This window comes from Papio anubis, chromosome 6 (genome assembly GCF_008728515.1).
Source record: "Papio anubis isolate 15944 chromosome 6, Panubis1.0, whole genome shotgun sequence".
Lineage (NCBI taxonomy): Eukaryota > Metazoa > Chordata > Mammalia > Primates > Cercopithecidae > Papio > Papio anubis.
The window spans coordinates 59,011,707-59,035,288 of record NC_044981.1 but is presented as its reverse complement, the minus strand read 5'-3'; the positions used below and the strand labels follow the sequence as shown (position 1 = coordinate 59,035,288).

The 23,582-nt window shown below is 35.2% G+C and overlaps 1 protein-coding gene across 8 annotated transcripts in view; it reads right to left on the bottom strand.

Annotated features, from left to right (window-relative positions):
• Nucleotides 1–23,582, bottom strand: part of PHF3 (PHD finger protein 3) — an 86,254-nt gene that overhangs the window by 56,943 nt on the left and 5,729 nt on the right. For 3 of the 8 annotated variants that reach the window (XM_021936785.2, XM_021936783.2, XM_021936784.2), the window contains exon 2: nucleotides 18,156–18,424. The exons of 2 other annotated variants lie outside the window; for them this stretch is intronic. Coding sequence is in view for 2 of the 6 variants with exons in the window: in XM_021936783.2 (XP_021792475.2) it covers nucleotides 18,156–18,399 (244 nt within the window). In the remaining 4 variants the exon portion in view is untranslated. Of the gene's footprint in view, nucleotides 1–1,621; nucleotides 2,455–18,155; nucleotides 18,425–23,582 lie in introns of those variants that run through there. 3 more of the 8 variants (XM_021936787.2, XM_021936789.2, XM_021936788.2) reach the window with 3 other exon arrangements.

Below are 23,582 nucleotides of genomic sequence, written 5' to 3'. Positions count from 1 at the left end.
TTTTAAAATATTTAATATCTACTGTATTTGTTATGCAAAATACATTAATACAGTAGAATAGTAAGACAAGTAATATAAACACATGTAAAAATACTGGTGTGCACTCAAATGTCTTATATATAAACATGTACAATCAAAAAAGTTTGCTTACCTTACCTTAATGAAATATCTCCAATACACAAGTAGCAATTTTGACACCCATCTCCTTCAGAGTAAAACAAGAATTCAATCTCCCTCTAAAATTTCTGATACAAGCAAATGATCATGCTCTATGAACAGAGAACTGGGCTTTATCTGATTCCCAAGTTCCATTTGTTAGGGAGGAAATACAGATACACAGTCTAGAAGTCTTTGACAAGTGAGGCAGGATGAGCTCCGAAAAAAGGCCAAGTAGTCAAACGTGGGTCCCAGGATGACCAGCGAGCTAGGAAAAGGTACTGATCTCAGATTCCTCACAGACTGAGCTATAGAAATTGTACTTGAAACTGCTAGCTGTTGCCCAATAACCATTCAGCCATTCTTCCTCATTTACTGTAATTCCTAATATTTAGCTGGGGACATGGTTACCCAAAATAAAAATGACACTTTCCAATCTACCTTACTGATAGCTGTGGTTACTAAGGTGTGGCCAATGGGATGTGAGTAGAAATGAACATACAACTTTCAGGATACGATTTTAAATCAAGGAGATATTACCTTTCCCTCCCCTTTTTTACTGAGTGGCATCAGTATCTGATAGCTGCAGGGACCATCTCAAACTATGCAATAAAGGCGGAATTAGTGATCACACATGATAGTGCAAGGTAGAAGGAGTTTGGGTCCCTGGCACTGTCCAATTCCATACTAGCTCTCAGTCACTTCCTTCTGAGCTACTGCATGACAAAATAAATTAATTTCTTTATACCACTGTTATCTGGAGTTTTCTATCACTGTTAGCTGAGCCTAATCCTAACTAAAACCAAGGCCAAAAATTCTAAATCAAGATGATGACTCAGTAAATTACAACCTATGGGAAGCAAATTCATGATGGCAACAGAGACTAGGAAAAGAATATAGAGTCTAGAGTACAGAAAGTGTTTCTGGGGTCAGACAGGAGGCTGAGGAAATAAGAAATGGACAGCCAGGGAGGCTGAGGAGGCCTAGGTCTATGATTTGGAGAAATCTAGGTAGCCAGTTTTCCTACTTCTCTAAAAAACAAGGATCTGCCACTGCCAAGGAATTATGAAATTCAGCTTCTGTAGCTGGCGGATACATTTATTTCTAGGATAGTGAAGGCGAACCAAGGATAGGGCCTTGAAACAAGTAATCACTCTTCTGGGCCACTATAAATTAGCCAGTCTCATTTTGAGATCCCGTAAGAATCAAGATGCAGCTCTCTATCTTTTATCAGAGTTTCTTTTTGATCAGTGTCCTCAAAAGATAGCAAAGAGCTTAGAGATTTTATTATTTATTTTTATTCTTGACAGAAAAAAAATTAGTAATTATGAGGCTAATTAGACAAAGGAAAAGGAGGTCAAAACTAAGGTTAAGAAAACATTTGCTCAAGGATCCTTGATATTCTCTGTATCAAAATTATTTTTTTATTCACTTCCTTAAACTACCCAGGCTGTTGTCCACTCACCTGAAACAGGCACTATTCACACTGTATCTTCTGAGATTGGTACCCACTGGAGTTGTCAACCATTAAAATGCTCTCATCCTAATCTCAGACTCTGTTTACAGGAAATTGGCTTTAGCAGGAAAACAGAAATGACATCAGTTATGCTTTAAACAATGTCATCATTTTGGATATTCTCGTACTTCCGGAAACTTCTATGTAATCATTCCATGACAATTTATCGTTCTTGTTATGTAAGCACATATTTGATAACTAATTTGTCATTTATGGTTCACTTAAAGACATGATAAAAAACCTATGACAAAAGACCAAAATTAGGAAAAGGTAGTATTTTAGGAAAGAACAGATGACAGAAAATAGCGCCAACACCAGTAGATTCAGATCAGAAATCTTTTGAGAAGATCTTCCAACTAAGCAAATAAATATGGAACGGAAAAGAGTACAAAAGGAGAAGACACAGGTCTACAGAGTTCCAAAAGAATCCAGGCAACAACTACAGTAAAAATGGCAAAAAGGGATTCTGCAATCCTGCCATGACCAGAAGAAAACAGCAAGAAAAATCATTGGAACTAAAGAGGATAAAATTGATTAATTTTACTCAGCTAGCTCTTACTTTAAATGTGGGCTATAAAACAAAAAATACACCAAAATGATCTTCCTGTCTGAAGGTGTGGGGCTACTCCTGCCTATTTAAGGCATTACAGAGGACCCCAAAATAACTTTTTGAGGAAAATTTTGGCCCTGTCCTCTACAGCAATGGCCCCCAACCTTTTTGGCACCCGGGACCAGTTTCATGGAAGACAATTTTTCCATGGATGAGGGGGTGGTTTTGTGATAAAACTGTTCTACCTCAGATCATCACACATTAGATTCTCATAAGCAGAGCACAACCTAGATCCCTCACATGTAGAGTTCACAATAGGGTTCACGCTCCTATGAAAATCTAATGCCAACGCTGACATGACAGGAGGCAGAACTCAAGCGGTAATACTCACTTGCCCGCAGCTCACCTGTTGCTGTGCAGCTGGGTTCCTAACAGGCCCTGAACTGGTACTGGTCCATGGCCCACAGTTTGGGGACCCCTGCTCTACAAGGACAGCAGAACAGCCTCCTATTCTAACAAACACTCTTATCAGAGCCTGAATTTATGCAATCTCATACCCAGCCCTGATGATTAATAAAACTTACGTATAGGGCAAAATAAAACAAAAGGCTAATTACATTCTCAACAGTTCTCAGATAGTATCACATAACTTATCTTCTTATCAATATATTTAAAAATCTAGTGACAACTGATATCCAAGGTAGGCTGTTTGAAAGACAACCTAAAATCTATCCTGGGATTGGATCAGTCAGACCATGATGCTAGCCCCTGTAATACTGCTCATACTGGAATATATATTGAGGGATATAAGAAAAAGCCCTATGTTCACTGAAATTATGTTAAGGATTTTTTCATATCATACTGGTTGAAATTTCTTTCCAGTTTTAGTGTCAAAAATGATTTCCCTTTTCCTGGATACTAAATTTGTTTTTACATTCAGGACACTGTATTCTTTACTTTGGAATGTTTCCTCTTCAACAGTAATTGCTATAAATCTGTGAGGCAAAGTTGTACCCCACCTGCATCACACATTTTATTAACTTCTAGTCTCATTATCTGGTCCCACCTTCTCCTTGTGCGTTTTTCCAGTCAAAATTTACTAAATGTCTATATTCTAGTACCAGTATGAATAACATACATAGTTGCAATCCCCGCCTTCCTAGAGGGAAATTATTTAAATTTAAACATCTTTAATAATTAAAGTATTGCTAAACCTCCATAAATAATTCCTGGGATTAAACACAGTAATGTTGAGAACCGCAAGAACTGTAAAGGGTCTGGGATTTTTACCCTATTCACAAACTAATGAACTAGCCTATTACTGATTCATGTTCACTGACAGAAGACACAAGGGTACTGGGTAAAAGACAATGAACTCTGTCACCCATGGCACAGCAAGCAGCACGATGACAAGATCCCCCTGTCTCCTCAAGTTCCACAGGGACAACACAGGTATGCCTATATAGATGCCTACACACACAATGGGTTGAAATACACGAGAGGAATATTGTTGAGAAGGCATTGCCTTTTATAGTGAGCAGTAAGCAAGCCTGCTGAATGTAGACTTAAGAAGTGGAGGTGAGACAGCAAATGTAATGTCATCCTTCAATGCTGCTTGCTATAATTACGACCCTGAGAAACGGTCCAGGAAAAGAGTGGTCAGGACCTTGCATTCTTGCCATGCTGAGGAAGAAAGCTCAAGAACACTCAAAACTCACGGAAGACAACCTCTCCCAGTAAGTTTACGTTAAATAAATAGACTTACTAAACATCCTGGGAAAATAAGAAGAAAAATTATTTCTATACTAAACTTTAAGCTCCGTAAGAAGAGATCAAGTTTTGTTTTACTCAACATTGTATGTCCACTGCCTAGCATATTACCTGACATATAACAGACATTCAATAAATGAATAAAGTCAAAATCAGCTAATTTGTACAAAAAAAAAAAATCCAAGGTAATGTTATTCATAAACCACAATTTCTTCAACTGTAAAATGAGTATGAAGTTAGAGGTTTTTTCCTTATATCTAGATGAATTCCATCCTGAATCAACCTTATCTGATAAAGAGGGGTTCAAGTAGCTTGCAGTACACGTCTACCTGTTGGCACTTAACAAAGGCACATTTTTAGAGCACTTCTCTAGTATTCAAGATTAACTAAATCACTGGCCAATGCCTGTTTTTCTCTCTAAAGTCCTTGGTCTTTAATAACTAAGAGCCATGAGCACCACGGAACCTGCCGACATGTGATGTCTCCCTCGGACACCCAGCTTTAAAATTTCTCTCTTTTGTACTCTTTCCCTTTATTTCTCAGACCAGCTGACGCTTAGGAAAATAGAAAAGAACCCACGTTGAGTATCAGGGGTGGGGTTTCACCCAATATCTGGCACCCACGTGGTCTTTCTTTTTTCCTAAGTGCATGTGGGAACCCGATTCCCTTTGGTAGGTGCAGAGAAACATCATCGGTTTGGTCCACAGATATGCATGTTCAACTCCCTGACGACTGGTGAGTAGTCTGTGTATGGTCCGGGTTAACTATGGGTCACACGGAGTATAAAAATTATACTTACCTCTTCTATATTAAACTCCGGTTAAAACAGCGAATGGTTCAAGTGCCTATGGAAAATAACTAAGCGCCATTTCGGGCACTCATACCATAGAATTAACACAAACACACATATATTCTTTAAACAGGAAAGAGAACCATCTTCTTTGTTCTTTCAAGAACAAAACTAAAAAGAAACACACACACACACACACAAAAACAAAATAACATCCTAATCTTGCTGACTACAAAGCTAAACGAAATCTGAGAACCGATTTAGAGCACTGATCTTAACAGAACTTACGTACTTGAAGGCAACAAAAATTAGAATGATTGCAATCCATGTACTATGACTTACATATTAATAACCTTGGGAAATTAACCATTCTCAAAACTTCAGTTTACTGGGCTACAAAATGAGATTAGTAATACAGGTTGAGTATCCTTAACCCAAAAATCAAAATCCAAAATACAAAACTTTTTGAACATCAAAATGGCATTCAAAAGGATATGCTCACTGGAGCATTTTGGAGTTGGGATTTTCAGATTAGGCAGGCTTGCTGAACCAGTAAGTATAACGCAAATATTCCAAAATCCAAAAAATAAAATCCAAAATCTGAAGTACTTCTGGTCCTAAGCATTTTAAATAGGGGATACTCAACGTGTAGTATCTACAGCTCTTAAGGTTTTCGTGAAGATTTAATAAGACAGCGCTAGCAAAGTGGTTTTGCACAGTATTTAGTACATTAACATCCACACATATTAACTATTTTTTCAATTTCCTTTATATATACAATTCCTTATGAGAAAAGAGTCAGGGGTTTTCTTTTTAAGCTGCATCTGCCTACAATACTCATCTTGAAACCACTTTCTCAAAAATCCTAAGATTAACACTGGTTTCATGACAACATATATAAAGTAGCAGTTCAAAGAATAATTTATCATGTTCCGAGTTTTGGGGACCTTACTATGATGGTTAATTTGATTTTTTAATTATTTAGTTGACAATAATATATGGTGTACAACATGTTTTGAAACATGTATACACTGTGGAATGGCTAAATCAAATTAATTAACATGCATGCATTAACTCACATCAACTTTTCTGTCGTGAGAGATGGTTCATTTTATATGTCAACTTGGCTAGGCCATGATGCCCCAATATGTGGTCAAACACAAGTCTAAATGCTGCTGTGAAAGTATTTTTTAAATAATTAACATTTAAACCAAAAGACTTGAGTAAAAAAGATCACTCTCCATGATGTGGGTCAGCCACAACCAATTAGGTAAAGCTCTTCAGAGACAAAAATGGAGGTCCCCTGAATAAGAGAAATTCTGCTTCCAAAATGCCTTTGGACTCAAACTGCAACATCAAATCTTCCCTACGTCTCCAGCCTGCCATCCTACCCTGCAGATTTTGGGCTTGCCAGCCAGTCTCCACAATCACGTAAGCCAACTCCTTAAAATCAATCAATCAATTTCTCCCTCTCTCTCTCTCTCTCTCTCTCTCTCTCTCTCTCTCTCTCTCTCTCGCTATAAATACACACACACACACACACACACACACACACACGCGCACACACACACACACAGTCTATTGGTTCTGTTTCTCCGGAGAACCCTGCAAACTCAGATAAGTTTGTTAATAGCTTTATTACTAACACAAGATTAATATTACCAACAGGTGAAAAAATCTGAAAGCAAGGAAAGTAATGCAAATACACCATGAAAGAAATAACCATCAAGATAATAATGGAGAGGGTTCCAAAATCCCTAAGTAAGAATTACTGTATGACAGAAATTTTATATTTATTATGACTTAATTAAAAGAGTCACTGATTCAATACGGCAGACTTTGTACATCTTTATTTATCTCCCCATCCCCAAATCCCATTAAAATGAGAAGGAATAGAAGGTAAAAACCTGTAACAACAAAATGAATAAAGAGAAGACCAAAAGCAAATCAAAGACTTAAACACATTTCTAGGAGATGAAGAGAAAACTGAATAGAAAAGATAACTAAAACAGAGCACAAAAAAGTCACAGCCCAGAGTCCAAAGAAGCTGAGGCTTAAGAGGCTGTGAACAACCTTGTCCAACAAACTTTTAGAACCTCCAAAAATGAAATGATAGATAGCGTAAGTAGTGAGCTGGGCTAGACATTAAGGATTAACTGAAAGCCTTAATACTGAGAGGTCAACCTCATCTCCTCCCCCACCTGAATACCCAGCAAGGCCTACAACCAAGCATTGAACCCAAAGTAAGAGAAAGTATTTTCTTAACCCTGAACTTAAATTGAATGAACTGAAGGAAATAGGACAGTTATCACCTAATGATAAGGTACTTCTTACCCTGGTTCCCCAAAATAACCTTAGGCTATCTATCTAAAGCCTACTTATCCCACAGCAAAACATGACTAGACTTCCTATTAATTGTAAACATTAACAACCAACGAAAAACAATCTGACCTGTGGGGAAAGCATGCAGTACTACAAGAAAGATCAAAATAAACAAATACAAAAATTAATTCAGACTATATCTAAAGAGACAGTTATTCAGTTGACCCTTGAACAACATGGGTTTGAACTGTGCAGTTCCACTTATATATCAATTTTCTTCTATCTCGGCCACCCGTGCAACAGTAAGACTACCAACTAGCCCCTCTTCTTCCTCCTCCTCAACCTACTCAACATGAAGATGAGGGTGAAGACTTTTTTAATGCTCTACTTCCACTTAATGAATACATACTCTCTTTTTGATGACTGTCTTAATATTTCTCTAGTGTACTTTATTGTAAGAATACAGTATATAATACACATAACATATAATATACAAAATATGTGTTAATCAGCTGCTTCTGCTATCAGTAAGGCTTCCAGTCAACATAGGCTATTAGTAGTTAAGTTTGGAGGAAGATAAAAGTTATATATGAATTTCAGAATGCAAAGAATGGAGGTTCTGTACCCCTAAATCTCACATTATTCAAAAGTCTACTGTATATCCCTGTGAGAATAGACTACTACCAAAAACATGGAATAAAGAGGACACATGAAAGATTTCTTAGAAACAGTAAAATATTTGTCAAAATGAAATATTCAAAGAGGTAGAAAATATGGCAATAAATATCTAGAAAGATATAAAGCAAAATGTTGGAAAGATGCAAGAAATAGGTAAAAAGCACCAGCCAACATCTGTCTTCCAGGAGTTTGCAGAGAAAACACAAGAAAAGTTCCCCGAGTTTAAGAGAACACGCTCCAAATTGAAAAGGCCCACCAAGTGCCCAGGAAAATAAATGAAAGGCTAATGCAGCTATATCACTGCAATTTCAGAACATCAAAAGGTAAAGAGAAGATCCTAAAGCTGGGTTGGAGGAAAGGTAACCTAACAATGCAGCAAGCCTTATATAAGTATCAGGCAACAGACCAGCAACATTAAATGCTAGAAGGCTAAGAAACAACGAGATAAAATTTGAAGGAAAAGTGACATTCAACTTTGGATTCTATGTAAAAGCAAATCATTAGTCAAGTATGAGGGTATTAGAGGGTATTAGAAAATTACCAAGGACTTCAACAAAGAAAGAGAGTATAGATAAAAAAATAAAGAAGATGGAATACAGGGAAATAATAGCTCTAATTAAGGAGAGCAGTAAAGCTCAGATATAGAAGATAATATAACAGGCCTAGAAAATCACAAACCCAGACAGGGGGCTCTGGGCAACAGATCTCCAGGGGAAAAATGAATTCAATAGACAAATAGTAGGCTCAAAATCTTGGAAAACAAAGTCTCTTGGAACAGCACAAAAATGCAAGTTTATACACACTATACACACACACATACAAACACACAGTCAGCAACTGTACTAGAATAAAAACTGTACTAGTCGTGGTCCAAGGTGTCTTGATTTTTTTAAGGGTTTCAGGAATAACAATGGAACAAATTTAAGCAACAGAAGAAGAAACAAAAACTATCAGAGATACAGTAATGAAGATTGATTTTATTTCACATTTTAAGTTAAAAAGGCAAAAAAATTAGTCAATGCAAAGTACCACTAAGATATATTCAGTTTTATATTATGTCAAGCTAAGGAAAGCAAAAATAAATGGAAGCAAATAGAATTAAAACAGAAAAGCCACAGAATATGCAAAATAAAGACTTCAACTGGAAAGCTCTGGCTTTGGGCCAGAAATTCCCTACTCTGGATTTTCTGAATTTATAAAGTGATATTTTAGTATTTACATTAAAAGATATATATGTTTTATCTCTGAGTTCAATTGTTATTTTTGTTTTAAGGATGGCTGCAGCAATGACTATGGAAAAATAATCTGAAAAGAACAGCACAGTCCATTAGAAATGTCTAAAGCAGGGCCGGGCACGGTGGTTCATGCCTATAATCACAGAATGGCTTGAGCCCATGAGTTCAAGACCAGCCTGGGCAACATAGCAAAACCCCAACACTGCAATAAAAAGAAAAAGAAAAAGAAGAAATATCTATATAGAAGAGCAGTCTATAACCCAGAAAAAGCGTAAGAAATAAAATGACAAGAAACAAACTGAACTAAGAGCAATTAAAGCTACTTACATAAATGTAGTAGTTATCACCATGCTTTTAAGCTATATTGCATATAATTTAAAGAAGCTATGAAATACATAAAGCCAACCAATAGAACTTAGGACTAAAGTGAACACAAAAAATAATTTGTATTTCTTTTTATAAAAAGAAATAACAGTTTCATGGATAATTTGGGTTGGAAAAGACCTAAAAAGGTCACCTAAAGCCAGACACAGTGGCACACGCCTGAAATCCCAGCACTTTGGGGAGCCAAGGTGGGCGGCTTACTTGAGCTCAGGAGTTCGAGACCAGCCTGAGCAACATGGTGAAACCCTGTCTCTACAAAAAATACAAAAACAGGCCGAGTGTGGTGGCTCACACCTGTAATCCCAGTACTTTGGGAAGCCGAGGCAGGTGGATCACCTGAGGTCAGGAGTTCAAGACCAGCGTGATCAACATGGAGAAACCCCATCTCTACTAAAAATACCAAACATTAGCCAGGCATAGTGGCGGGTATGGTGGTGGGCGCCTGTAACCCTAGCTACTTAGGAGGCTGAGGCAGAAGAATTGCTTGAACCCACAAGGTAGAGGTTGCAGTGAGCTGAGATCACGCCATTGCACTCCAGCCTGAGCAACAAGAGCGAAACTCTGTCTCAAAAAAAAAAAAAAAAAAAAAAAAATCAGCAGGGTGTGGTGGCACGCACCTGTAGTCCCAACAACTAGGCAGGCTGAGTTGAGAAGATCACTTGAGCCTGGGAGGTTGAGGTTGCAGTGAGCTGAAATTGTATCACTGCACTCCAGCCTGGGCAACACAGTGAGACCTTGTCTCAAAAACAAAACAAAACAAAAAAGAGATCACCTAATACAAATAACTATCTGATGCCTGAATCCCCAGTGAAACAGCTCACTCAAAGGGTCATAACCAGCAAAAGCAAAAATCCTGTATGCCCAGCAAGAGAACCTATTATTCCATTTTGGAGAACCACAAGTTCCTCCTTTTAGCCACTTAAACTCTGCCTCCCTCTAACTGCTACCTAAGGGACCTAGGTCTTTCCCTTTTATTCATAAAAAAGTCAGATCTCTTGTGAATATGATAAACTGTCAAATATCTATGGCAGCTACCAGGTCATACTCTTTTGATCTTTCAGCATTTCCTCTTCTTCCCTAAGTTACAGCTCTAATTCTATAAAGTACTTACCTCTCTTTTATCTTTTGCTCTCTTCAAAACATACTCCACGTTCAACTGAACCCCTCTATGTAAAACTCAAAATGATATTTAATCTTAATAATCAATCTTATAGAAATTTTTATTCTTAAAGGGTAAGCATGTGCTTACAAGGCTCATCAGTTCATCTTGTTTAACATTTAATTAAAAGTACATACTTTGTCTTAACCAATGTATTTCCATCTCATCTGCATGGCTACACATACTAAATTTGTATTTTTCATGTTAAACATGATTCTCTCTGTAAAAATAAATCTCCCATCAAAGAAAAGCCCAGGACCCAGTCTTCACTGCAGAATTCTACCAAACATTTAAAGAAATACCAATTCTCAAACTATTCCAGAAAATTGAAGAGGAGGGAATTCTTCTTCCTAACTCATTCTGTGTGGCTAACATTACCCTGATACTAAAACCAGACAAAAAACACATCAAAAAAAGAAAATTAGAGGCCAATATCCCTGATTAATAGAAATGCAAAAATCCTAGCAAACTGAATCCAGCAGCACATTAAAAACATCACTCACCATGATCAGGTAGCATTTATCCCAGGAATGCAAGAATGGTTTTATGAAATCAATAAATATGAAACATATGAAATAAATATGAAAACACATGAAATCAATAAATATGATACATCGCATCAACAGAATGAAGAACAAAAACAATATGATCATCTCAATAGACACAGGAAAAGCAAGTGATAAAATTCAACATCCCTTCACAATAAAAACTCTCAACAAGTTAGGTATAGGAGAAACATATCTCAACACAATACAGGCACGACAAACCATAGTCAACATCATACTAAGTTGGGGAAAGTTGAAAGTTTTTCCTCAAACATCTGAAAGAAGACAAGGATGCCCATTTCCATTCAACACAGTACCGGAAGTCCTAGCCCAAGCAATTAAGCAGGAGAAAAAAATAAAAATAAAGGACATCCAAACTGGAAAGGAAGAAATTAAACTGTTTATCTGCACTGTTAGAACTTAAAAACAAATTCATTAAACTTGCGGGATACAAAATAAACATACAAAAGTCAGCAGCATTTCTATATACCAAAATAAACTAGTGGGAAAAAAAAAATCAAGAAAGCAATCCTACTCACCAAAAAATGTAGAACACGTTGGTATAAATTTAACCAAGAGGTTAAAGATCTCTGCAAGGATGACTACAAAAAAACTAATAACAGAAATTAAAGAGAACACACACCAAAAAATAGAAAGACATCCAATGTTCGTGGTTAGAAGAATTAATATTGTGAAAATGACCATATTACCTACCAAAAGCAGTGTATAGATTCAATACAATGCTTACCAAAATACCAAAATACATTCTTTACAGAAATGAAAAAAGACAATCCACAAAACCACACACACACACAAAAATACACAGAAGCACCAAAAAAAAAAAAAAAAAAAAAAAAATCCACTAAATAGCCGACATAATCCTGAGCAAAAAAAAATAAACCTGGAGTTATCACACTACTGGACTTCAAAATATACTACAACGCTATGATAACCAATACAGCATGGTACTGGCCTAAGAGCAGACACGCAGACCAATGGAACAGAATAAGAAACCCAGAAATGAATCCACATATTTATAACCAACTGATTTTCAACAAAGGCACCAAAACAATCATTTGGGAAGGAATAATCTCTTCAATAAATGGTGCTGGGAAAACTGGATATCTATGTGCAGAAAAATGAAACTAACCCCCATCTCTCTCCATATACAAAAACCAACTCAAAATGGATTAAAGACTTAAATGTAAGATCCAAAACTAAGAAACTACTAGAAGAAAATGGTGGAAATGCTTTAGGACACTGGTCTGTGCAAAGATTTTATGGAAACCGCAAAAGCACAGGCAATAAAAGCAGAAGCAGACAATTGGGATTAGATCAAACTAAAAAGCTCTGGACAGAAAAGGAAACAATAAACAGAGTGAAGAGAAACCTATAGAATGGGAGAAAATATTTGCAACTGACCCATCCAACAAGGGATTAATATCCAGAATATATAAGGAATTCAAACAACAACAACAAAAGCAATCCAATTTTTTAAATGGGCAAATAAGCTGAATAAACATCTTTCAAAATAGACATACAAATGACTAACAGGCATATGAAGAAAATGCTCAACATTACTAATCATCTGGGAAATGCCAATCAAAATTACAATGAGATATCATCTCACCCCATTTAGAACGGCTATTATCAAAAAGATAAAAAAATAATAAACACTGGCAAGAATGTGGAGAAAGGGGAACTCTTACACACTCCTGGAGGGAATGTAAATCAGTACTGTCATTATGGAAAACAGTATGGAAGTTCCTCAAAAAACTAAGAACTACCATATGACCTAGCAATCCCACCACTGGACATAAATAGCTAAAGGAAAAGAAATCAGTATCTTTGCACTCCCATGTTTATTGCAGCACTATTCACAATAGCCAAAATACGAAATTGACCTAAGTGTCTACCAACAGGTGGATGAATAAGAAAATGTCATATATATACACAATGGAATACTAACTATTGAAAAAGAACAAAATTCTGTCATTTATTGGAACACAGATGAGCTTGTAGGACATTAGGTGAAATAAGCCTGGCACAGAAATATAAATACTACATGCTCTGTCATATATAGCAGCAAAAGAGTTGAGTTCAAAGAAGTAGACAGTACAACAGTGATTACTAGAGTTGGGGAATGGGAAGGAGCAGGAGGACTAGCCAAAAGTTTGTTAACAGATACAAAATCACGACTAGGTAGGGCACAGTGGCACACACCTGTAATCCCAGCACTTTGGGAGGCCGAGGCGGGCAGATCACTTGCGTTCAGGAGTTCAAGACCAGCCTGGTCAACATGGTGCAACCCTGTCTCTACCAAAAATACAAAAACTAGCTGGGCATGGTGGCAGGCCCCCGTAATCCCGGCTACTCAGGAGGCTGAGGCAAAAGAATCACTTGAACTCGGGAGGTGGAGGTTGTATTGAGCCAAGATAGGCCCCCTGCACTCCAGTCTGGATGACAGAGAAAAACTCCATCTCAAAAACAAGGAAAAAAAAGAAAAATTTACAGCTAGATAGGAGGAATAAACTCTAGTACTCTATTAACACTACAGGGTAACTATAATTAACAATTTATTGTGCATTTCCAAATAGCTAGAAAGGCAGCTTTTGAATGTTCGTAACACAAAGAAATGACAAATATTTGAGGTGATAAATATGCAAATTAACCTAATTTGATCATTACACATTGTACACATACATAAAAATATCACTGTACCCCACAAATATGTACAATTATGTGTCAAAAACAATTTTTTAAAACTCGATTCTCAAAAATAAGTTATTAGTGTAAAAGGTTCATTGAAGCACAGAAGCTTTAAAAAAAATCAACAAATACTAATAATAAACAAAAACAGTGAGAAGACTCCAGTGCAGATATAGAATGAACTTATATGTGTACCTGGATTCAGAGATGTAATTAGTATGCACAAATAGCCCCACCAACCCCCAAGAAAGCACAAATAGGGAGTAAAATAATAAATATCTGAAAACTGAATTTTACTAGACCAGAGAGCCACTATGTTTATAGTTCAATGTCCTGTCTAACTGAAAATGCTGTCCAAGAGAAACATGAAGCCATAAAACCCAAAACTTTTTAAACAAATCTCAGTGACACACTGGTACACCAAACCTTTTTTTCCAGAACAAGTGCAATATAATTTTTCCAATATTACATAGATGAATTCTGTCTAGTGATAAACGAGCCTCAAACTAGGTATGATTAAAAGTTTAAAATTCATATGACAAAAAAGGGACTAAATCACACTATTACTGATAGTTTTACTAATTGTAAAACTAGTCTTAACATATATTACAACTATTACAACACTTTGCTTGAAAGGAAAGCAGTGCAAGCTAAAATTATATTAAACAACATTGATTGATGTCATATAATATCAATGTCATTTATGATAGGAAAGCAACACATGATGTAAGCAGGTGTTTTCCTTTAGTTGAAAAAATACTCAATTACACAATATGAATCAACTCTTCCCAAATATTTGGGATATCTGTAAGAGTTCAATGACTTTTTAATTTGCTTAACCTCCAAAAACCATACGATAGTAGAGAATTTTTTTTAAATTAAAAGAATGATGATTTTGCTAGACATAATGCAGCCTTGAAAAAACATCTTGGTTTCACTGAAGGATGCACTAGCTACAAGTAGTAACCTACAGTAGCAGATAAAAGTGCTATTTGAATGAAAGGCTGCTCTAAACACTCATGTTTCTACAGTATGTCTGTTTTGTTGGTCTTAAAACAATGTTGAATTATATTGTAAAAACTAAAGACATCAACTTACAGTCACTGAACATTTATTTTCAATATACCATATCAAGAAATGGATTGTAAACACAAGATTGTTCCACACTTATGAATCACAGCTGTCAATGTAAAAAGGGAACACGTTTGTAAAATGAGAGACAAAATAAACATTTCTTCATAAAACTGATGCTAGTAAACACCATTGCAGTGATTTTGAATACACTCCTCAAGTGGTATATATAAACAGTATATTCAGTATCTCAAACCTATTACTTGGGAAAATATTGTTCTGCTCACTCACTAGAGGTTAAAAAAGTGTATTAATGGGCACATCTAAAAACCATAAGCAAACACTACACTTAGAGATGAAGTAATACTTGACACAGTCAAAAGCATTCAAAGAAGAATGCTGGCTGCTTTCTCTCAAAATGAAACAATTGGCACCCCAACTTTTGTGTATCCAACAGAGCATTAAATGTAATTTTCTATGTTTCTTATTTTTATAATTTTCTAAAACTACGATTTTTTTTGAGACAGCTGAAATACAATCCAAATCACTATGTCAACAACAAAAACACTGGTCCGAAACCAACTTGGTTCACCATAACAGAAAAGATGATGTAGCAATTATTTTGGTAGCTAATTTTAGCACTAAGGTTACAAAACAGCCACGATCTATAGCTTTCACTGGTCTAAGGAATATAAACAGGATTATTTCCCTGCTTAGCTTCAATGAAAACAGCTAGTAAAAGCCTATAGTGCCAGGAACAACAATCTGGGCAAGAACTATGTTGTTTTTATTTAAAAACAGCTGAAATTACTGAAAGTTACTGTCCACACAGGGTTTTCATCAATAATTACAGTAAGATTTCCCAGGCCAAGCACAGTGCCTGTAATCCCAGCACTCTGTGAGACAGAGGCCGGAGGATGGCTTGAGGCCAGGAGTTAGAGATCACCCCGGGCAATATAACAAGACCCTGTCTCTACCAAAATAAATAAATAAATAAATAAATAAATAAGACTTCTTCTTTGCAATTATCTCAAATCTAACAAAAAGTTAAAATTTTTTTCAAAAATGTTTTCCATTTTGCTTTCAGAAAATGTGTGGGCCTTTTACTGACCTAAATATCCCAAAGGGCAAAAGAACTTTGAAATCAAGATAAATCCCCTGCTAGATGGCACAATGAAATTTAAACAATCTTAAACAGAAAAGCCTTATTAAGTTTCCCCCACATATTTCCTTACATATCTTTAAAACATACACACTACACGTATATCAATGTAAACATTCTGCTACATAATCAAAGATAAATAATTGTAGTAAACAAATTTTAATATCAGAAAATTTAGGAAGTAATTTAAGTTCCTAAATTTAAAAGTTCATTTAAAAGATAACAGAATCATAAACAAATAATAAATCGTAACTCAAAAAATTTCTATGTACTTACAAACGTGCTCTAAGTCTTCTATTAGCAAAAGAGATGTATAACAAAACTGAAAAGATTTTTCACATTAATAAAAACTTTTCATATCAACAGAAATCAATTTTTAAAAAAGGACAGGAAGTAAGAATACAAGTATTACTATAGAACTGGAATTTTATAAGCAAAAAAGTCTAACAAGATGACACATGTGTCAGTTCCACATCCAATGTAACACCCTTGAAGGTAACTGGAGTTCCAGCAAGAACCATGTTAATATTAAATAAATGTTTTTCCTGAATTTGGACTAAACTAGGAAACAGTGACCATACAACTAAACACTGTCAAAAGTGCTTAACAATAAAGATAATTAGAGCTACTATACTGACACAAGCACCAAAGTAAAAAATTGAACAATGCATACATAAAACAAAATTTTAAAAGCTTTAAAACATTTAGAATACAACAACAGAACAATGTAAACCTAAGTAATAACACAATACAATATAAATGATTCAGAGATACACTATTAGCAAGCAATTCAAAAGACCTCAGTTTTAAGGAGTTGTTAAAATGAAGCTTCCTAGTAGCCAGTGTTGAGGTCTTAAGGCAGAGTAACCCGACAAACTTATGGGTGAACAGCAGACCACCTATTCCCAACTTTAAGTATTGCTATATTAAATTTAAAATATACATAGAAAACGTTTTTAAAAATGAAAAATATGCTGAACAAACTGTACAGGAGAAAATGTCTAGTCAACGAAAAACAAACCAACATCACATAAATCTGAGAACTATTTACTCTAGGGAATGGTGAGGGAAAACCTTACTTTTCCATGGGAAGCTGATTTTACCTTTACCTATAATTTTACTCACAGAATAGCTACTAATAATTGCCACAACGTTTACAGTAATATTTTCTCTGCTTTATAAAAGAAAAACTGTTTTTTTATACATTAACATGACAAAGTAATTTCTTATTAAGAATAGTTTAGCCTTACAGAAAAGTAGTTACTTCAACTATAGACCCTTTTCTGTCCAACAGAAATATAATGTAAGACACATACGTAATTTTAAATTTTCAAGTAGTCACTTTTTAAAAGGCAAAAAAAACAAAACAAGTGACATAAATTTTAAACACAAATATCCAAAATATCACCTCAGCACATAAGCAACATTAAAAAATTGAAGAAATTTTTTTTAACTTTTTTTCATACTGAGTCTTCAAAATCTAATGTGCATTTTATAGCACATCTCAATTAAGACCAGACTCATTGCAAGTGATCAATAGTTACATGTGGCTAGTGTTTACTGTCCAGAGCAGCAGAGGTATACAGTTCTTTCTCTGGTTTTAAGATACATGCAAAAAATACCAAAGGAGGTGAAATGGGAGCAAACAATGTAAATATTTCAGGGGCTGGGACGTATGCTGAGAAAGGTCAATTCAGCCATCCCCCCTGACTCCAGCAGGCCTAAGGTGACCACATGTTTCAATTTGCCGGGCAATCCCTATTTACTCAAGAGTCCCAATTTATACCTGTTGTCATGATGTAATTATTAAAGTACTCGCTGTAACTCTAAAAAGTGTACCATACTGGATAATAAATTATATGGTCACCCTACCTATATCCATAATATCCTTGAGGATAACTCCACACTCCTTGGAAGAAAATTTAGTTTAAATTCTAATTCTGATGCCTGGAAAAGAAGCTCTAAATTCAAAGGAAAGAACCCTAAATTTACTACTACCCTCCTCATTAAAAAAAAAAAAAGAAAAAAAGAAAAAAAGAAAAAAGAAAAAGCTGCTGAAAATTTATTTTAAATTGCAGACTAAAAAAAAAAAAAAAAGTAAGAATTACCTGTTGAACAAGGCATCTGGAAATTGGGATCATTGCTATCCAAAACAGGCAAACAGAACTGGTTACTTGCAGATCCTAGCATAGGATCCTTATCGCTGAGCATGTTCTTCAGCGAGTCCTCTAAGACATTTTGACTTGCACTAAAATCCTCACAGACTTCATTCTCCAGGTTGGATCCTAGAAATAGGGCATCATCTAAGTGTTCAGTAGGAATTAAATGATTAAATGTATCAACTATATCCATGAAGACTTCTGTGTGTCTTTCAGCCCTATAGAAAGACAAAAAAAATACCATAAGAAATAAAGCTATCAATTGAAAATCACCTAATACCAAATTATTTTAATAGTTTTGAGTCTAAGAACACACTTAAGGTATTTCTGAATTGTTGTTTAAAAAAAATCCTCACTTGTTTTTAGAATATACATTTGGAAATGTAGAACAAATCTTTACTAATGTTTCTTCATCATGCATGTAGTATATCATTTTACCAGAAATTCTACTAAATGTTTACTCAGTTCATTATTTTTAGAAAAAAAACTATGTATATAGTCCATTAACTTGACACATACGAAAGAATTACAAGGCTTAAAGCATAAAAACAATTGATTTTAACCACAACCTTTTCACAAATTAAGCATCAGACACTGCTTTTACAATAAGTCCACATAAAAGAGCTAAAATCAAATAGTTTAAATTTTTATCCCATACCTATTAAAACCATAAAGTGGCCTTGCTTTATTTACAAAGTATTAAAATTATTTAAAGAAAGGTAATACATATAGACAAAGGGCTTTTATTGTGGGGGTAGGGGCGGAAAATGAAAAAGAAACTATTAACCCAACAAATCAAAACTTAAAAAACTACACACGCACACAAAGATGTGCACAAATACACCTTTTTTCAAGGTCCCCTTTTAGGAGAAAAACAAGATAAATGACACAAAGACAATCTACATCATGTATTTAGATTTATTTTAGTTATGTGTGGTCTATACAAGTATCAAGTTAGTCTCCCATTTGAACTGTACCTACATTGCTCAGCAAAAGTCATTTCAAAGCTCTACAGGAGCCTCAATTATGAAAAGTTAAACCAATTAAGTTGAACTGGTTTGAGAGAAAACTGAATCAACATATTTTAGAGGGTAGAAAGTCAACCAAAAAAAACTAATATTAATTTAACCAAAAAATTCCACTGATTAACCTATAACATCTTGGGCTCCTTAATTCCAAGATTTTTGAGATTAGCTCCAAATCTAACAAAATTTCCTCAAACTAGTCTTGAATTCTCTCTCCCTACAAAACTGAGGGAAGAATTTCAGATACACGCTACTGGTTATATATGTCATACTGTACTAAAAATTTTATCAACATTTATATAATTTAAGCCCCAATAATAAACAGGGTCTATTATCATCCTTGCATTATTTTTAAAAATGCACTTGAATAATTTAAATGTCTTCCCCAAAGTCACAAAACAGAGCCAAAATTCTAGCCTAGGTTTCAAGCTCCACAGCCCATACCCATTAGTGTTACCCTTTCACACTGAGCTAAGGGCTGAGATGATCTGACTTATTAAAGGCTCTCTAAAAACAATTTTCCTGCCAGGTCCAGTGGCTCATGCCTGTATTCCTAGCACTTTGGGAGGTGGGCAGATCACTACAGCCCAGGAGTTGGAGACCAGCCTACGCAACAAGGCGAAATCCCATCTCTACAAAAATTAGCCAGGTGTGGTGGCACGTGCCTGTAGTCCCAGTTTCTTGGGCGGCTGAGTTGGGAGGATCACTTGAGTACCGTACGCGGAGGTTGCAGCAAAATCAAGCCACTGCACTCCAGCCTGGTAACGAAAGAGCCCGACTCTGTGTCAAAAACAAAAACAAAAAAAAAAAATCCAAAAAAAAGATGAACTGCAAAAGGGAACGTGGATACCTGAGAGATGACGGAAATGTCCTAAATCTTGATTGCGATAACGGTTTCAGAAATCTGTTCATTTTTAACGAATGCATTTATTATACCTCAATTTAAAAAAAAGAAAAAAAAAGAAAAGAAATTTCCTGTCTCACAAAAGTTAATGCCCTTCTAAGTAGAAGAGTTTCGGTATCTCTTCTCATTTTTTTCCATTTATTTACATTGAAATGTTAATAAAGCACTGAAAGAAAATGCTAACTACAGACTTGCTGCTTATTTTACATGCATTTTCTCAACTGACAGAAAACTGTAGCTAGCAATGCTGAAGAAATCTCAGGACAAGTTCCTTTAAGAATTCCCTACCACACTATATGATCTCAGCGCCAAAGAAAGTCTCAATTATCATACATCACCAATACTTCCGCCTTATATGTTTTCAGGTTCCAAAAAAAATTTTAGTATATTAAATTCTGGTAATTAAAAATAATTTATGAAAATATTTACTAAATGTTTACAAAATTAAGTAGAACTACCAATGAATTCATTTATCTGAATGTGCTGGAATCCAGTACTGCAAGCCAAAGCCACCTCCACTTCAGAGAGTTGCATCCCAATTAGTAATCTTTTTTCTCAGATCAATCAAAAAGAAAAAAGGTAGTTTCAGCTCTAGAAACAAATGGCTAACTTTCCTTCAAAAAAATGATATGCTGAATCTACTGAAAAAGTAAATGCACTTGTTACCACAGCAACATGAGGCTAGCAAATTCTGCAAACTTCCTATGAGGTCTTCCTATTGTACCAATTATACGCTGTGAGCTTTCAAGTGATGGGAACATTCACAACATTCAGAAGTTATGGTCACAAAGCTCAAGATCACACAGCTATAATGAAGATCAGGCAATTATAACTAGTCATCAACAAGCAATTTTTTTGTTTGTTTTCAATAATACTGCTATGAGTGAAACCATCCCAAAACCCTTTCATGGCTTCAGAGCCTGTAACGTATTTCTTGAAGATCAATTTTTTTTAAATAAAGCATATTGTAAATAAAATGGGTCAAGCTTTCCAGTACTGTTTTTAAGTCAAAACTATTACGACTTATAAAGCATGTTTCCCCGGATTGAAACAGGCATTATCAGGAAAAAGGTTTCCACAGTCACAAGTGGAGACAGACTGAAGTTACATTTCTTTAACGATACTGTTTATTTATTCATCAAATGTTTACTAAGCAGCTACCATTGTGTGAGACACGTTTAGTAGGCTAATGAAAATGGGAATATTCTAAGAACATAGTAATAAAGCATTATCACATTTGTGAGTCCAAAGAAGACAATTTCCACAGGACAAATCATAATCCTAGTGTTTCGTGGGACACGTTTTAAGAAAAATTATTATAAATGAGTGAGAATAATTTTTCTTACATGGTTCCAACTGGCTCTGGACGTAATTCCAAAGAGAAAATGCCAAAAATGAACAGTATGTAGCCATCCAAAAGAACTCCCTTGAAAGTAACATTTATTGGAGATATAATTCATTTTTAAAAATCAGTTTCAGATATAAAGTGATCAGTCTCAAAAATAAAGTAACTCTAATGCTAAATAAGCAAACAAATTAGCCAAATGTAGAAATATTTACTCAGTTGTAATGGATACACTAATCTACTAAACGCAATGTGGTACCCTGGATTAGATCATGGAACAGAAACGGGACAGTAGCAAAAAAAACTGGTAAAATCAGAATAAAGTCTGTAATTTAGTTAACAGTAATACACCAATAATAACAATATCTGTTCTGATAAAGGCACTAGCTTTATGTCAGATGTTAATAATCAGGGAAACTAGATAAGGGTATACAGAAACACTACACACCCTTTGCAGCTTTTCTATAAATATAAAATTATTACAAAATAAAGTCTTAAAAAAAACTAAGAACATTCTGGGATACCTAGTAATGTGGCTAACAAAGACAATTGGATCTAATTAAGGGGGTAAATTAGGAGCCAATTTAGTATCTTTGTTAATTAAACAAATGGTCTAATTTAAACAAATCTCTGTTTCTTAACACTAAAATTCTACTTAAATGCTCCCCTATATTTGGCATTCTAAATTTAATAAAACATAATAAGCCTATATAGGGTGAATTTTAAATGGCTAATGTTATGTGTATATCCAATTAAATCAGTATTGGTAATTTGGGAATATACATGTTAAAGTCAGAAATTGTTTCTGGGTAAACTCATGTTTACAGACAACAGAATATATGCAGCTAAGCATGTAAATGAATAATCTGCATAATTCAAAATTATTCATTTACTCATACATGTATTAAGCATCTAATACAAAGCATTTTAAGTCTAGTGAAACGAACCCATCAAAAAGTCAAAGAACTCACAATTCAAAACAACATAAATATATATAAACAAATACAACACATATAAACATCACAACAAAATGCTAAGTGCCGTATTGAAGGGCTGCGAATAGTATCACAGACGAAGGTAAAACTGAGGAAGCTAACAAAGGCTAGGCAGGTGATGTGTAAGCTGGATCCTAAAGATTCAGAGGATATTCCAGGCAAATGGAACACCATGTCTTAATTACAAATGGCTGAGTTTGGTCCTAATGGACTATTTATAAAGACTCAGAATACAACTAAAAATAATTAGTACTAATTTGCCAAATAAAATTTAATCTGAGTCCAAAGATATTTCCTGCTTTAAAATATGTTTCATCTGTAATTCTCAGAGAATTATACTGAAGCCAGGTTTAGTTTATACTAACAAAACAGCCTAATTATTTTATAAGTGTTTCAAGTATTAATAGAATGCAAAAAGATGAGATTTAGAAAGTGTCAACAGCAAAAAAAAATTTCACTTTAGGCCAGGCACCGTGGCTCACACCTGTAATCCCAGCACTCTGGGAGGACGAAGCGGGCAGATCACCTGAGGTTAGGAGTTCGAGACCAGCCTGACCAATATGGCGAAAACCCGTCTCTACTAAAGACAAAACAGATTAGCTGAGCGTGGTGGAGGCTGAGGCGGGAGAATAGCTTGAATCTGGGAGGCAGAGGTTGCAGTGAGCCAAGATCGCACCATTGCACTCCAGATTGGACGACAAAAACAAAATTCCATCTCGAAAAAAAAAAATTACACTTTATGAAAACTCACTTTAAGAGCAAATTAAAATTCTCTATCCCAGCTTTTTAAAAACACCTTCAAAGTAAACCTATGAATTCTATTATTTCCTAAAACACACACACACACATACACGCCTAACAATAAATCACTAAGGCTATCAAAGGCCAAAGAGGTTATGTACTAAGATGAAGTACACTCTCACGTAGTCCACATTTGTGTCTGTGGGTGTGTGTGTAGGGGGGTGGTGTGAGGGGAGTACAAATATATCAGGAGACTAATATCTCTGACGAAAAGTTATACAGGGCAATAGTAATAGTGGTGGTGATGGGAGATTGGTCTATCATAGTAAGTGAAGGCCTCACAGCGTTCTGAAGTGAGGTAGTTAC